At 48.7% G+C, this 15,965-nt stretch overlaps 6 protein-coding genes across 6 annotated transcripts; all 6 read left to right on the forward strand.

The window, feature by feature from the left end:
- Positions 1–95: 95 nt before the first annotated feature.
- On the forward strand, positions 96–555 carry BJY04DRAFT_192396 (uncharacterized protein). Its single transcript, XM_073711771.1, has one exon. The coding sequence runs from the start codon at positions 279–281 to the stop codon at positions 528–530; it is 252 nt and encodes an 83-aa protein (XP_073569893.1). The 5' UTR covers positions 96–278; the 3' UTR covers positions 531–555.
- A 1,353-nt stretch (positions 556–1,908) lies between these two features.
- On the forward strand, positions 1,909–2,196 carry BJY04DRAFT_219610 (uncharacterized protein; the record flags this gene model as incomplete). Its single annotated transcript, XM_073716617.1, has 2 exons — positions 1,909–1,936; positions 1,988–2,196. The coding sequence occupies 2 exons, from the start codon at positions 1,909–1,911 to the stop codon at positions 2,194–2,196; spliced, it is 237 nt and encodes a 78-aa protein (XP_073569894.1).
- A 1,726-nt stretch (positions 2,197–3,922) lies between these two features.
- Positions 3,923–4,673, forward strand: BJY04DRAFT_86521 (uncharacterized protein). Its single transcript, XM_073721203.1, has 3 exons — positions 3,923–4,128; positions 4,187–4,268; positions 4,327–4,673. The coding sequence occupies exons 1-3, from the start codon at positions 4,015–4,017 to the stop codon at positions 4,515–4,517; spliced, it is 387 nt and encodes a 128-aa protein (XP_073569895.1). The 5' UTR covers positions 3,923–4,014; the 3' UTR covers positions 4,518–4,673.
- A 522-nt stretch (positions 4,674–5,195) lies between these two features.
- On the forward strand, positions 5,196–7,362 carry BJY04DRAFT_86489 (uncharacterized protein). Its single transcript, XM_073721202.1, has 2 exons — positions 5,196–5,924; positions 5,980–7,362. The coding sequence occupies exons 1-2, from the start codon at positions 5,278–5,280 to the stop codon at positions 7,226–7,228; spliced, it is 1,896 nt and encodes a 631-aa protein (XP_073569896.1). The 5' UTR covers positions 5,196–5,277; the 3' UTR covers positions 7,229–7,362.
- Positions 7,363–12,693: 5,331 nt separating this feature from the next.
- On the forward strand, positions 12,694–14,031 carry BJY04DRAFT_219613 (uncharacterized protein; the record flags this gene model as incomplete). Its single annotated transcript, XM_073716618.1, has 2 exons — positions 12,694–13,022; positions 13,635–14,031. 2 exons carry the CDS (start codon positions 12,694–12,696, stop codon positions 14,029–14,031), a joined length of 726 nt encoding a protein of 241 aa, XP_073569897.1.
- A 498-nt stretch (positions 14,032–14,529) lies between these two features.
- Positions 14,530–14,991, forward strand: BJY04DRAFT_219614 (uncharacterized protein; the record flags this gene model as incomplete). The annotated part of the gene is made up of 1 exon (XM_073716619.1): positions 14,530–14,991. One exon carries the CDS (start codon positions 14,530–14,532, stop codon positions 14,989–14,991), a length of 462 nt encoding a protein of 153 aa, XP_073569898.1.
- Between the last annotated feature and the right edge of the window lie 974 nt (positions 14,992–15,965).

A 15,965-nucleotide genomic window follows, 5' to 3' on the forward strand; every position in this document is an offset into this window, starting at 1 on the left:
GCTGACCTTCTCGTCGTCTCTTGTTCTTACCAAAAGTTGAGGATTACTACCAGCATCCTCCCAGCTCCCAACATCGAATTTGGTGCAAAGAACAAGATCAATTCAGTATTTCAGGCCGTTGACAAGGGCATGATTCATACAATGGCTCGCCTCCTCTCAACTCCCGATTCTGAATTTAGTGCGGAGAACGAGATACTAACTGAGACAATAAAGAGCACCGCAATACTCGGGATTATGGAGAGACCCAAGGTTGATAACTATGAAGATGAAATCAGTGGATGGAAACCGGTCGAGAACTCCCACCAGGGGCCCGGGGAATGTGCGCACTGAAAGCTGCAACCTCTGATGACGCGCGCACGATTGGGGAAATGATCAATCCAGGCTCAAATAATTTCTGGGATCTTCGAGGAAATAAGTTTTATCTGCCTACCAAGAAGCCACTTGACTGCTGGGGTGTCGGCTACTTAGCTGGCAAGCGAAACGCGGCCAACAAGACTCATATCGAGGCCTTTATCAACTCCATGATGTAGGCTTATTCTGCTACAAATTGGAAGTACATTCATTTACATACCCGTGTCGGAAATATGCAGCTTCAATCCACAGAGCCCCTTGATTGCTGGGAAATTGGCCACTTCACTGGCCAGCGAAACACAGTCAACAGGACTCAGGTTGAGGCCTTAATCGACTCCCTGCTGAAGGCTTATTGAATCCTGGAAATAACAATGTGATATACTGGTCTCCGGCAGTTGATGCTGCTATCAACTTCTCAGCCTCCCGTGGGGAATTCGTCGCTGGCCATGCTGAACTATCTCTGTACTATACACACATCGCAGTTCTTTATCGGTCGACACCACTTTCACTGGGCCCCTCCCATGGACGTTCTCACTATATCGCGCAAGCTCAAAGCTGACGACTTTTGCGGTTTTTTTGCGCTCAAATGGAGGAGTCAAACAGGGTACCGACCTAACTACTCCACATGCCATGTGGATGAGGTATGCACTATCTATACTTATGACGCATGCGCGGAACGAGTTACCTAGGTAGCATTGGTCGGAAGGACAACAAACAACACACCAAAGGGCAACCCTTTTGTCATCAACTGCCCTAATTTGGAGGTAGAAAGGATGAACTCTGAATCTATCAACCTTGAATTCAAGCGGGTCACGAGGATCGGAAAGGCTCATGAGTCGGGAAGCGATAATAACACAGTATTTCTGGGTTAGTAGTGATTGTAGAACGTCTGCTCTAAAACTTGAGGTTCTACAGCAAATATAATGTGGAATGGCGAGTGGACGTAAACTTTGTGCGTGTGGGACTGAGGGCAGGATCTAATTACTGATATCGCACATGTGGGCTCTTTTTTGTTGCGCTCTTCAGGAGGAGTCGCAATGTGCCATAAATGAAGAGGAGAACACCGTATAATCATATCAATACCACCAGTAACAAAATGTAACAAGGCCGACTATCCAGGTGATGTGACTCTTCGTCGGCAGATGCCAGAAGGATTCATTCGTGTCGCATATATGAGCATGTGACAGGCACGTGACCCGATACATGACCATCCCGAGGGTCCTGTAGGCGAGTGCCACCCAACAAGGCCTCGCATGACACACCTCTGAGATACGATCACCATCATTTTATCCATTCGCATTCCAGATTTGTTCTTGTGTATTACCTTTCTATAACAATCTGTCCGAGATAGAGGATGTCAATCCTCAAGCACAGCCGACGACACTCGCGTTGCTGTACCCCTCTATCATCACCATTCCAAAACTCACGTTGAGCAATGTCATCATCAACGCAATACTAGCAGGTCTCACCAGAGAACCTTAGCCAAAAGGATTCGTCTAAGCGGTACAGTCTGCTTTTCTAGTAATATTCGAGTCATGGTTTTGAGGCCAGGTTTCCATGTCGGAGGCCGTTCTGGAGGCTTTGAGTAAGCAACTCAACCACTGAAACATCATTTTGAATTATCTAACATGAGCAGACTTTCCTGACCATATTCTGCGCGGATTGACGAACATATTGCTACAACAAGTTCACACAAATTTGGAGTATTCGATTCCCTGTGATGGATTTGGGCTACGGACTGTCAGCTCGGTCAAGATCAAAACCGTCTGGCACCTCATGCTCGCATGCGACAAGTACGAAATGACATACAAGACCGGTATTTTGGACAAGTGGCCCATTCAATAATATGGCGCCGTGCCACAGGGGCCGATCGTTGGTTTTCGAATTCTGCACCACAAGATCCTGTTTGTGGCACTAGCACGGGGAACCTGCCTGTGGTTCGGCTCGGTCAAGATCAAAACCATCTGACACCTCATCCTTGTGGGCGACAAGTACCAAATGGCATACAAGACCGATGCTTTGAACGAGTGGTCCATTCGATGGTATGGCGCAGCGTCATAGCAGCCCGATCGTTTGGATTTCGAGTTCAAAGAATGGGATCATAACTTGTTTAGCAGCAGTCCTGGATACCTAGCAGCCGATCGTTTGGATTTCGAGTTCAAAGAATGGGATCATAACTTGTTTAGCAGCAGTCCTGGATACCTGCATGGGAGAGAGTAAGTTCATTGATGCAGGTGCCTTGCAGGTGGGAAATCGAATTGCGATTGTCAGCCACTTGCCCTCAATCGCTTTCCATGACCTGCACCATGGACTCCAGCAAAGGCTTCGGAGTATGCTATCCGCTCTTCACTGTTGATATAGCTAACACGAACAGGCGCCTTGGGCGATGCGGCCATGAGTGCAGAAGCAAGTGCCATTCCTCGGCATTACATCAAGCATTCCGATGTCTAGTGAAGTGCGAGCGACTTTTCGATCCCTGTGGCCATGGGTGTCCTGAGTCTTGCGGAGATCCATGTGGGCCCTGCAAAACAATTGTCATGGATGTCCCTCTATTATGGGCATACGCAGGATCAAATATTCTTTCACGAATCACAGAACCTGGGTAAATCCACTTGCAGCGTCAAGGTTACAAACTTGTTTCTGTTCTCGCCACTGCAGAAGCTCAAGCATCCTGATGTCCCGTCAAATGCGAGCGACTTTTTGATCCCTGTGTCCATGGGTGTCCTGAGCTTGAGGTGTTGAGGGATTTGAATGTCATGCGATTGGCCTGCCTCTGTTGGCGCCGCTCGGTATACGAGCACGCCAAAGATCCAGTGGTAACCCTCCTGATTGTTGATCAACATGAGTTGATGCAATTGTCACTGTCCGCTTCGAGTCCTGCGGAGATCTCTATGGGATCTGCAAAACTGTTGTCATGGATGTCCTTCTACCATGTGGGCATACCCAGGATCGAATATTCTATCACAAATCACAGAACCTGGGTAGGTTCACGTGCAGCGTCAAGGTTATGAAAGTTGTTTCTGGTCTCGCCACTGCAGAAGCCTGTAAACGATGGCTGGGGCTCTGGGCTTGATTTGTGCAAGCAATAGCCGGTATGGAATTCAAGGCCAAATGGTGGCTCGCAGAGAGATTTCGAGCATGCCAGTAAAATGACGATGGCTCTTCTTCTCACGATCAGACCCATGGTGCCAGGCACCTGCTCTGTACCGCAATGCGGGCACGGGGTCGAGGTCGAGGTCGAGGTCGCTTGTCACCAGGATGTTGCATCGATTTTCCTCTGCCCCAAGTCATGCTCCCAAGTCTTCCGTCGTGGCCATGAGTGTCGTGGTACCTGTGGTCGCTGTCCCAAAAAAGAAGTTGTGAATCCTTATGATATAATGGTCCATCACGAATGCAGGAAGCTGTGCGGGAGGAAGCACAGTAGCTGTTCCCATACCTGTGCCCGGACCTGCCAGTTCTCAAGGACTTGCTGGAAGTGAGAATGTTTGGTTCGGGAACGCCTCGGGATGTGGCTTTTGCTAGAAGACTGCCCTTAACGATCACGGAGTCTCGAAAAGGCATGCTTTTGAAATTCACATCCAAAAAGACTTCGCCCGTTATCTGGGCTAGACACGGTACAGTATCTGCGTATCGCGAAGAAAGTTAGGGCAAATTCACCTACCCATGGTGGCCTTTCCGCTCGAGTACATCCAGTTCGATCTTTCTCGTCGTTCCATCAAGATGTCGGGTGGAGTTCCGGCATTCAAAGGTGTTTACCGGGCCATCTGTCTTACTCTGGTGCGTCTAACCCTTAGTGTTTTGATTATATCCCGCTGACGTAATCTATTCCGTATAGAACCACGAACTCATTGTCAACATAGATGCCGAGTGGAGCTCCGGCATTCAAGGGTGTTCACCAGGCCATATGCTCCACTCCGGTGCGTCTAACTCATCATATTTTGATTATTACCGGCTGACATCTTTCATTGCTCATAGAACGGCGAACTCATTGTCAAAATCGACACCGGTGGACGACAAAATACAGAATGGGCAATTCCTTGATATCAGCTTGTGAGATTCCGGTTTGGGAATGCACCGTGGATGAGCCGAAGTCAAGTCGATTGCAGGTAGATCTGAAAATTAAGGTACGGTTCGATTATGCTTCAGTATTAAATCCCATGTGCTAACTTGCATCATCTTAAAGAATTTCTAGACCAGACCTCGGTAGCAGCTACCTCTACATCCTGCACTCGACACACAAGCGGAAACGCCGATACCATTATACTGGCGCACGGCTGATTCCGACCGGCTGGTGTACTGCATAAGTATAGCAGTATGGTAACCACGACTTCTAGTGACTTGATAGCAAGTCAGTATTCTTTTGAAGATATACATCTTCAGAACGATACCCTATATATGGCTATTTTTCAATTCCCTTTATAATCATGGCCATCTACTCGAGATCGCAGTACAGACACTTCAAGTCCCAAGTCCCGCAATGCTCTCCCGCGTTCCTTCCCTTTTGTGTTTTATGGATGCCATCGCTCCTTCCTCAATTTGTCTAAGGCGGCAGCAGCCCCTCTCGCAGCATGTCCAGTTCTCGTCTTCCCCTCTCGATTTTACTCTCACTTCTCATTCCAATCGTTTTATCGCTCGTTTCTTAAGCCCGATCGTTACAAAGTTCAAAAATTACTCTCGTTTGATCCAGGCTAGCCTTGTTACTACTTATTTTAGAGGTAACCAAAGAGGCGCTGGTACTCGACTGAATACAGGACGATCTTGATCTCCCATCGGTACCCTCTCCGTTCGCTTCCCTCTATACTTCCCTGTCGTTGGTAGACGAGCCCTGTTACCCCCTATTTTTGGGGGTAACCAAAGGGGCGTCGGCACTCGACTCGGAATATAGGACGATCTTCGCCCCCCGTCGGTACACTCCATAGAGCCGCCATGAAGCTTCCCAAGAAACGACAACCCGGTCAGTTGTCCATTCATGGGTTTTTTGGTGGTACCAAACCCAACTCCTCTGCTCCTGCTCCAATCGACGATGCGAACAACCCTTCGTCTAGTGCCTTTCCCGTTGAGAAAATGAGCATTGGCGGGGACATTGGCGAGAATGAGGATGAGGAAACCGGTGAGGACTGGGAAATCAGCCTTTACATCAAAGAGGACATCGGCGAGGGTGAGGGCATTGACAACGACGAGGACGATATTGAAGATGAACCAGAGGACATTCAATTCTACCACCAAAGGTTGGATCGGACACTGAAATCAATCAGAGCTCATAAGCAGACCGCCCATTTCAAAGAATTCTTTCAGAAGACATCCAACGCAGAGATCAGTGATATGATGGTTCGATACACGTCACCGTCCGTCTTGCAGTTGCTCAGCCGTGACAATATACCGACTTTTGCAGAATTTGCTGCCCTTCCCTGGAACGAAACCGCCAACATGGGGGTTTATGCCAAGCTGGCATATGAGGGTAGTATCACCAACGCCACTGACAATGCCCATTTCTTGTACGTCGGATCTGCGACCGACCGCAAGGGAGGACTCGCCAAAAGGAGAAAGGACCATCTCAATCCCACAGGAAAGGCGTGAGTCGATGCCCACTTCCTGCTGTATCGTCCGTGTATACTAATTGTTGCACAGCAAGGATGCATACTACATGCGCATTGTACACGGCCCTCCTGTTGTCCGCAATCAACAAATGATTACTCTCTTCCAACTCGACCGGCAACTAGACTCTTCTGAAGAAGACATCATTCGAGCAAGAACCATGTGTATGTTGGCGGAAGCCGTATATACCTCTTGGCTCGGTGGTTATAGAAGCACTGCGCAATGGTCTCTACGAGCAGCTTGCCCTTATGGTAATCCCGGGGACATATTCACGTGGCTGGGAGTTTGCTCGCACCTGGCCATTCACGAGGGACTTCGCCCCCGACTAAACCCGTCTCTTGATCTCGATATCCTCGACGCCGACATCAATCTCAGTCAAGAAGACGTTGCATCTCTGACTAATAGATCACCAAAGCCGGCAACAATGGTCGAATCAGATGATGCACGTGCTGCGCGATTGGAGTGGCATCGGCAATATTACCGCTCGATGATTGCAAGTATGGACGCAGAGCAGCGAGCAAGCTTCCGTGAAGAAAAGGCCGAAGCCAAGCGCATCTGGTTGGCCAACAATCCCGACAAGAGAGATCAGTACAACGAGAAGCGGCGGAATGATCCTGTCTACGGTGAAAAGAATCGTCTCTATATGCGGAAACGCCGAGCTAGTGGTTGGGACGAGACCGCAGGTAAATCTCCAGAGTGGCACGAGCAAGAACGAGAGCGAAAGCGAATCGATACACGGAAACGTCGCGAAAGGAAGAGACTGGCCAACCCAAAAGAGAAGCATGTGGTCCCAGAGGAAAATATCGCCAGGAATGCAATGCAGATGGCAAATTACAAAGCCGACCCTGACGCCCAATTCAAAGGCAAATTGAGCATGCAGGTGACCCGGTCTGCGAATCAATTCTTCAAGGTCTACTTCAACCCTGAAAAGAAACTGGCGGATAGCGACACTGAGCTTGTTCGCTGGGTTCTGGACTCGGTGAACCGACAGGAGGAATTTGCCGAGATCGTTGATTCGAAAATCACTCTACCCAAATGTTGTTTCGAGATAGCAGAGTATGCAGACCCTCCTGAGACTCGACGGCGGAAGAGCAAGAAGACTCTTGCCGATGAGGCACGAAAGGCAGAGCAGATGGACGAAAACGAACGCCAGCTGAGAATCCACAGGGCGGAGGCCCTTTCAATTATTGTTGACATCCATCGCGATATGATCACTGATCTCATATGCAAGCAGCATGATAAGGCGATGGAAACCCAGAGGAAGAAGATTGAAGGAGCTTGATTGAGATTGCACTGTTTCCAATTACACTTGCATTGCTATCGATCTACGGCTAGCCTGTTGCCCCCATATTTTTTGGGGGCAACCAAAGGGCTAACGCCTAGGATCTGAGCAAGTCAAGTGATGTTTCTAGTTTGTCTGATTACGATGTTACCTTGGTGATATTCCCGCGATGATGTTATTATGATAATGACTTTGTGATGATGTTTCTGTGACGATGTTTATGACAATGTTTCTGTGTGACGATGTTTAGGCGCTTAAGACCCTGCGATGAACTATTCGAACTGCATGTATATTTCCTCATATAGTTATATCCAATCACAATTTGATCCGTGGGCAAGCGCCAGCTTTATCCAAACAGTCGTTCCTCAATAATGCTTCTCGCGAGGTAAAATTTGAACCGGTATAGAAGCTTAGTAGACAGCTACTTCATATCTAGGATATTTCTATATTTTGTCTAATTGCCCCGATGCATATCAAATCTTGAACCTTTGTATCTAAGGACCCTCCGCTTCGACAGCGGACGTCCGGTCCTCGAGACTGAGCATATGTGAGCTTAGTCACCTACTCGATCACGGCCCGGTGGGCGGGCACTAGGACTAGCCGTCAACCCCCGATTTTATTCAGGTAGCCCCTTCGGGGTCCGAGTTGTAGTTTGCAGAGGATGCTTCTGGTGCGGGAAAATCAAGAAGTATTTTGAAGTCCCATCGCTACCTAAGCCACGGTACTCTGTACAGAGACTCTCTAACAGACCACAATCACATAACGCAATGCTCAGGATGTCTTAAACCCGCAACTGCCCACAAGACCGCTTGGATAGAGATCTTCTGAAAGTACCTAGCTTATTGGTTCTTGTCCCGAGGTCAAGCGGTGGGGGCATCGCACTCGTTTGGTCGCTCTCAATGTAGGCTCCTGTCCCTGTCCTGGGTGACGGGAGGAAGCGTCGTGCTCGCCCGCTGATGGTGGAGATGGAGATATAAAAGTGACCAATTAGTTTCTTTCAAAGTTCATAGTAGCTGGGTAGTATTCTATGCAGTACCACGGAGGATATTTACTGAGAACCGCGTAAGCCTACCATCTATCGCTTCAAGCTTGTAAAAAAAAGAGGAAGTGGATGGATCCCAACTACCCGAGTTCCGCCCGATCCACTTCCTCACTCATCCAACATATGCATTATTATTATGCAGCTGTGCTGCTGTGAGTAAACATGACATCTAGAGTCTAGACTCTACCTACCTAGCATCTAGGTCCACGACCGAGGTTATTTATGGCTCCACCACAATGCTACAGCTGCCAGCATCCTCTTCTTATTCCTCTTCCTGCTCCTGTCGCTGCGATGCCACCTCTTCTACTAATTGCCTGGCGTTACGATTGTGGAGCTAGTCAATTGCTCTGGATATTGCGATAGAATACAGTCCATCAAGGCCTGACATACGGCGGCGACGGCGAGACGGAAGAAGAACCAATTCCATGACAGCTCCGAATCGGCGACTCGGGCAAGTCCTTCTGCTATTAGTCTAGGGGTTACAGTGATAGGAAGATTAGCCTTAGCTAGAAGCTCTTATCTTAACAATAGTATAGTTTGGCGCGAGTATAGTTCTTTCTAGTAATTATACGCACCCGTCACAAGCCCAACCCACACCGCTGGGGCCGTCGGTGTGGGTTGGGCTTGTGACGGGTGCGTATAATTACTAGAAAGAACTAGACTCTTGCTACGAGTTTACGATCCATTTCATGTTCCTCGATTTAGGTAAATTCAAACAGAGCGATAATTAATTTTCCTGGATGATTGTTCTGAATGAGTTGCCAGAAATAAGAGTCTCTTGTTTGGCTCTGGAACACCCCAAGATATGGATTTCGGAACAGGACTCCCTCCCCTGGGTATACGCTCCGGGATTTTACGTGTCACTGAAGCAGTGTTTTCTCGTAACAAGCGCCAAAGCTAAAAGACAATCTGCATCATCCCCACCGGAATAATAATAATTAAGAAGGCTGTGCTGGATCTGGCAAGGTCACCAAGGCTGCCCAGAAGGCTGGCAAGAAATAAGTGATTTCGCCTTTATGATGATGATTTAGCAAAAGTGCGGAGATGAAAATGGATTATGACTAGATTCACGTAGATCAATTCAGATTCTACTTCTACTTCAAACAGCTCGACCTGTTCTCGTGCATCGTATTTTGCGCCTTTATTATCCGGCGCCTTGAACAACATCTCGATTACCACTGTTCAACCATTCCTCCTGAATTCCCTTCCTGCCCTCCATTTTACATCAAATATTATTATTCATGTAGGTACATTTCACTATTCAAGTGGGCGGAGCCCACTTGAATAGTGAAATGTTATCCCGCACAGTATCTCGAGACTCGGTAGTCAATCATATCCCGATGCTGCAAACTCTAGACTCCAATAAGGTCTGAAGAACGCACGCGCAATAGGTATGACTTCCTATTGAAGTACCCACTTCAAGTTAACTCTAAGAATCGAACGATTTGCAAACCTTGGACATAGATCTTTCGCGCATACTTGGCATTTCGTACCTAGCGAGATATATTTTAGCTATCAACACTCTACCCTCCTGGCATACCTTAATTCAAACATTTAGTCTGAACACAAGCATTTTCGCTAAATTATAATGTTGAAATGGCGAAACCACTTATTTCTTGCCAGCCTTCTGGGCAGCCTTGGTGACCTTGCCAGATCCAGCAACAGCCTTCTTAATATTCTTACTTATACTTAGAGTATCTACTAGTGCATGTTAAAGATAGTAGAATAACTAAGAGAGGGGTAGTTAGTTAAAGACTTGACACACATGGGCTTGGAGGGCTTCTACCATTCCTCTCTAGACTCACACCGAGCTATACCACCGTCAACACAATGGCTGCTAGTCAAGGCCGATCCTCCTGTCGCCGTGACCCCCGTCAGCAAAAAGACTCGCCTGAGCGCGGTCATTTTGTTCATGGGGCAAGACGTTGGAATATCCACTGTACACACTTTAAAATCTTTATTTGAAGTGTTCCGGGATAAGCTCGTACTGCCAGGACAATCTGAATTTAGTACTATCCTCGCAAACATCTCCCTCCAGCATTATCTTAGTTTCATGTCTCCATGAACAGCCTTCATGCTATGTATTTGCAAAGCTTACTAACGGACGTCAATCCGAGAATATAGCTGATGACACTCGTGCTGCTACATCACATAGACTCCCTCAATCCTTGCATCATTCCTTCCATCACGCCGAGCAGTACCATCAGCAACACAATGTTAGCTAGCTCTCGCCAGAGAAACCAAAAGGACTTGCCCGAGAGCGAGGATGTCAATCCTTGAACAAAGCCGACGACACTCGTGTTGCTACACTCCTCAGTCCTTCCATTACTCCTCCCAAAACCCCCCGCAAAGCAATACCATCATCAACACAATGCTAGCACATTCCGAGAAATGCACCCAGGAGCAGCAAGGCGCTGACCACCTTACCAAGTTCTTTGCCGGCTGGTGCGTGGTCAAGGCCCATTATCTAGACGCTCTATACCAGGAGTGGGAATTATTCCTACAAGTGTTAAAGACGGCGTCCTCTTCGGTAGCCTCGGGGTCTCTCCACATAAACTGCTAGATTACGGTTTTCAAGTCCCCAATGACTCCCCATACATTCCTAAGGAATGCACCCAATGGCAGCGAGACGCTGACCACCTTGCCGTTGCCGAGTTCTTCGCCGGCTGGTGTGTGGTCAGCACACATCTTTTCGACACTCTATCTCAGCATTGAAACGTATGTGGCTCCTACTCTTGGTGTCAGACAGTGCTAACATCCCCAGATGCACCAAAACACCATGAATCCAAGTACCAAGTTGAAGAAGTCTCTTCACTTTCGAATGTCTCACTTCAACGAGACATGCTGGCACTGTATCCTGATCACCCTTTGCTGATGCATCGTTACAAGCAGCCGAAACAATGGGTATACCGGGATCTAGCAATACAGATGTCGAGAATATTGACAAAGGGCTGCCAGACGATCTTCCGACAATTTCGATTTTCGGGCTCAGATTATCAACAGTCAAGTGTGTTCGACGTCCCTGGGCTGCTTCACAGTGGAAAGTCGCATCCATCCTATATCCAGATATCCTGGGGTGTGGTTCGTTGAGCCCTACTCGGCAAGTCCGTTTGGCGGCCCCGGGTTTTGGAGCTGACCTCCATTGCCCTCGCTCTCTATCTTTTGAACCTCCACGTCAGGCGGTTTAGCTACGGTCATTGTTCATTGAGTGACTTACAGCTTCAACGTGCCGTGCACGCTACACCATCCACCATGCTAGACGAGCTAGAAAACGTTCTAGGGGGGAACTACATACTCGCGTAAGGCGAGTTTGCTCAATTGTCTAGCTTGCATTCGATGACAACTTCGTCAGTCGATCAATTTTGAAGAATATGTTCTGGGTCAGTCTTGACTTCTGGTTCGATATTGACGACCGATGGACAAAGGTAAAATGGCACTCAGATCGAGACGAAGGAGTCTCAAGGGAACTAATTCTCGGGCGAAAGACCATTACGTACTCAGCGAACCATTAACAAGGAAGCGAGCTCGTCCCGCAACAGAAGACGAAACGCCGTTGGTTATAGGACAATCCCCGTACTAATCATACCGACGGCAAATATCTTGAAGCCTTCCGGTACTTCGGGAAATGCACTTGTTGACTCTGCTTGTAGCTGATACGATTTTCATTACCGCATTTGCTCTAGATGGCGGCCCCTCTGTGGACAGTCCAAGGCCACCGTTTGGGGGTCAGAAATAGATTTGACAGGGAATCCGTGACATCTGTCAAGAAATGACAAGAGACCAGACAGAATAACTCTTCGAATCGGGTTCCCAGACACTGGGGCAGCGCTATCGACCCTCACGGAGGCAATTGCTTTTTACAATCTGGAACAGAGAAAAGCGAAAGCACTCTTCGCATCCAAGAAAGATTCTGGGAGTTTGTCAACCTGAAATTCGCAGCCACACAGCTCCAAGAAGAGCAAGAGAGGCATCTCGCACCGGAAATCGACCAAGAGCGACAAGGTCCGTGGCCGGCTATGGCGACCCCCGAAAAATATCACCGCCATACTTTTGATTCGGCGATATCACCACTACACGAGGAAGCTTCAAGCGGTGGATAGAAAAAAAAAAGCATGGCATTTAGGGAGTCTGGCACTGTCAAGATCAGCGCACATAGATGGAATACTGAGGCATTTATCCCTCATGCTACAAGAGTTGAGTTAGGGCTGCTCCATGACGGGAGCACACGTGTGCTACCGCGTCTCAGCTCATCACTTATCATCACTAGCCTAGAAAGCTCAAGCAGTGAATGGAAAGAAAGCATGGTATACAGGGAGAGTATGATTGTCAAAATCAACGTACATGGATAGGATACCGAGGCATCCCGTCCTCATGCGCATGGGCGCTGCCAGATACAAGAGTCGAGTCAGGGTCCATCTCAAGCATGGACGTTGACAATGATGAAATCAAGTCACCTACAAAGGAGGTCCTCCCCGAGGTTGATAGCTATCTGGCTGTTCTCGTCCAGATCTTCCTATATGACAAGAAGGAGATTAAGAAGGGTGTCCAGTTCTCGACCGGCTTGATCGAACGACTGCGGGTGCTTAACCGCCGGACACTTGACTCTCTTGCCGCTCGGGTCTACTTCTACTATTCCAATTTCTTCGAACAGATTGCCCCTTTGCCTACATCCCCAGCTGCAATGGTTACGGAAGCAATGGTAGCAGAATATGTCAAGTGGTCATGGGATACTATTATAATTGTGCCGCCATGGTGAGATATACATCAACCCGTGGATGCCGGATATGAGCATTTTTCCGGTGCGCCTCGTCCTTGACCAGCGAAGCGACGACAGCGAAAGGTGTCAATCAGCCACGGGACACTAAAGTGATAAGCGTGTATAGGGTATTGGTGAGCTTTTCAACTTTCGGATTCACCACTAAATGGGCGACGAGCTCATTGCTTTCACGCAATTCCCCGTCTCAATCCTCGCCTTCCCTCTCCCAAAGCACTCCATGCTTCAAAGGCACAATACCGGATGGGCGCTACCTGCACCACTCCATTCCTTCTTCTCCTATATCAACCCCAAAGGGCAGGATCAAATAACCTAGGGGAAATGTTCAGCTACAGCCGGAAAGCATATCACTATTTCCAAATTCGCGGTCGCATGACACTCCTGTCGCGACAGCTCATAACCCAGCTGGCAGTCTAGTTGCGCAATGGCTTTCTTGACGTCCCCGCAAGAAGGGATCAAAAATCTAGCAAGTCCTTGGAGTACAGCAAGGGAGGACTTGTATGGCGACGAAGCAAGAAATAGACAACGAGGAAGAGATGTTTTGGTTTGCATCTTTGCATCGTCTAGAAGATTCATCGGCATCACGACAGGAGCCAACCAACCCCCTCGAAAGGCCTTCGGCTGCGCTCTGACGCGCCGGATCAACGGTTGCAGATGTGTTTTTCTGTTGGGTTGTACGAAGGGGTTTTTGAGGTCTACAAAAAGGTTAACAACTACATTAATACCGTCAACGTTCTTGTGGAGAACATTGTCAGCATTGAAAGGGCACAAGAGTTCGCTGAGCGTGTCGAATTCCCAGATGCTTGGAGAAGGGTCGTTAAGGCTCAATTGTACGGCCTTCGTGTCTCTGTTTCCATCGAGTCCTATATCCATGCTCACGATTCATCCAACTACAACGAGGTCATTGAAACTGCGACACTCGCTGACAAGGACGAGGAATCCGTTAAGTATCTCAAGACGCGCCGGATCAACGGTTGCGTCTTATAAACCTTGATTGCAGAAGAAGAGAACCGAATACTGCGCTCTGGGGCCATTTATACCAGGTATATGGCCATAGTCCCACACATTCAGGCCAAACAGGCCGCTGATGCTCATATGGTTTGCCTATATTTGCGCTGGAAGGACCTTTCACGCAGTACATTCCAGTGAGGGCTACAACAGTCGCCGTGGCAGAAATATCCGTCCAAGTCCTGACTACGAAAGTTCTCTCACTGTACACTAAAGAACAAGAAGATTAGTGGAGCGACGCTGAATGCAAGAGTACAAAGCGCTCTGTTCAATGCCATACGGCGTTGAAACACGATGGACAAACATCTTACGTCAACTTGCAATGCCGTCTGTGGTTCTGCGCAGGAATGAGACCTGCATGTTCATATAAGAGGTCATATGCCAGGCCGGGCCATCTAGTCAGTCCATTCCTACGTGCGGGACACGCCAGGCTGGAGGAGCAGGAGCTTGTGATTGCATTACTGACTCGAATCCAAGATGGAGGAAAAGTGGAGGACTATCATGAACAATGCACAGCTCGAGCCGCGCGACAGCTTTGATTTACAGTACCGTAGCTGCTCACACAGCTATAACCTGACTCCCCAGCCCCTGAACCAGTTCACTGATCCCAACAACACGACCGTCTTCGTTGGTGGCCTTTCCGGCTACGTCACCGAGGATGAGCTTCGCTCTTTCTTCCAGGGATTCGGCGAGATCACCTATGTCAAGATTTCTCCTGGCAAGGGATGCGCCTTCGTCCAGTTCGTTCAGCGACATGCTGCGGAAATGGCCATCAACCAGAGGCAGGGATACCCGATCGGTAACTCGCGCGTGCGTCTAAGCTGGGGTCGCTCCCAGAACAACTCCGGCCCTGCTGGCAGCCCCTACCCCCCGTCCCACCTCCTCCTCCCATGTACCTTCCCCCTCAACACCGGGAGATCTTTAGAGACACTCGAGTGACGGGCGATGTGGATTATCTTGACCTCCATTTCAGCAGGTATTGGGACTGTCGGGTTAAAGCACATTTGTGCCCTTATCACATTCCCCAGTTATTGGAATCGATCAAAAGAATGATCGGACTAAACAAACACAGCTCTGCATCGGGGTCAACTAATCCCGTCCGTACTCACCGAACTCAAATCCGTTACAGGAGCCGGATGCGTGGGAAGATCATCCGAGTTGATGATGGCCCGGGCCCTCAAGCGCTACGTCAAGGAGAGAGAAGACCAGGTCTCCACTTATAATGAAGTTCCATGACTACGAAGCACGCCGTCTTCTATTCGAGCATTACCTTCAGAGTAGTGCCGTACCCTGTCCTCTATCTCATCAACTACTTCCCCGCTCAAAGGCAACCAGCTTTCCACGACTGCTAGGCACAACTGGAAATGGCCCATATAATCACCTCTACTGCGTATCGCCTCTCGCACGCAATCCATCCCTGAACTCAGCAACACCCGTTAGTGGTGAGGCTTTAAAACCATATACTGCTAGCATCAAGCCCTCGGGACAATTATTGGATCAAGAGTAGACTGTGGCTCATTACAAGTTTCGCGTTCCAAATTGATTGCACCACGGTACTTGGAAGGGTGGATTGGCTCGTCCCGAAGACGAGACCAGACATCGCTTACTGCACATTTTGATTGCAGAGACGTCCACTGACGCGAGTGAGCAACAATCCGAGTATAAAGCTGAGGCCATTCTTGCCGAGCATGAGTTCCTCGATGGTATGAGGTATCTTGTTCGCCGGCGGGCATCTGACTGCGATCCCTAATCAACTCATGAGCGAACCGCTTTGACGAGGGACGCTTGGAGTGAAAGAACAAGAGAGCTGCTAAGAGGCGAATAGTAAACTTGACGCAGCCGAGTGCCCGTCGCAGCGCTAAGACAGTCCCTGAGGATGTAAGAGCTGAGCGGCGAGTCTATTGCCATTCGTG

The sequence above is a fragment of the Aspergillus karnatakaensis genome (assembly GCF_047715665.1).
Source record: "Aspergillus karnatakaensis strain CBS 102800 unplaced genomic scaffold BJY04scaffold_33, whole genome shotgun sequence".
Taxonomy (NCBI): Eukaryota; Fungi; Ascomycota; class Eurotiomycetes; order Eurotiales; family Aspergillaceae; genus Aspergillus; species Aspergillus karnatakaensis.

Excerpts from the sequence above, each read along its gene's own strand:
- BJY04DRAFT_192396 (XM_073711771.1), top strand. The coding sequence starts at position 279 with ATGGAAACCGGTCGAGAACTCCCACCAGGGGCCCGGGGAATGTGCGCA.
- BJY04DRAFT_86489 (XM_073721202.1), top strand. The coding sequence starts at position 5,278 with ATGAAGCTTCCCAAGAAACGACAACCCGGTCAGTTGTCCATTCATGGG. Across the intron at positions 5,925-5,979 it reads CTCAATCCCACAGGAAAGGC|CAAGGATGCATACTACATGC; the intron begins GTGAGTCGATGC and ends ATTGTTGCACAG.
- BJY04DRAFT_86521 (XM_073721203.1), top strand. The coding sequence starts at position 4,015 with ATGGTGGCCTTTCCGCTCGAGTACATCCAGTTCGATCTTTCTCGTCGT. Across the intron at positions 4,129-4,186 it reads GGGCCATCTGTCTTACTCTG|AACCACGAACTCATTGTCAA; the intron begins GTGCGTCTAACC and ends TATTCCGTATAG. Across the intron at positions 4,269-4,326 it reads AGGCCATATGCTCCACTCCG|AACGGCGAACTCATTGTCAA; the intron begins GTGCGTCTAACT and ends CATTGCTCATAG.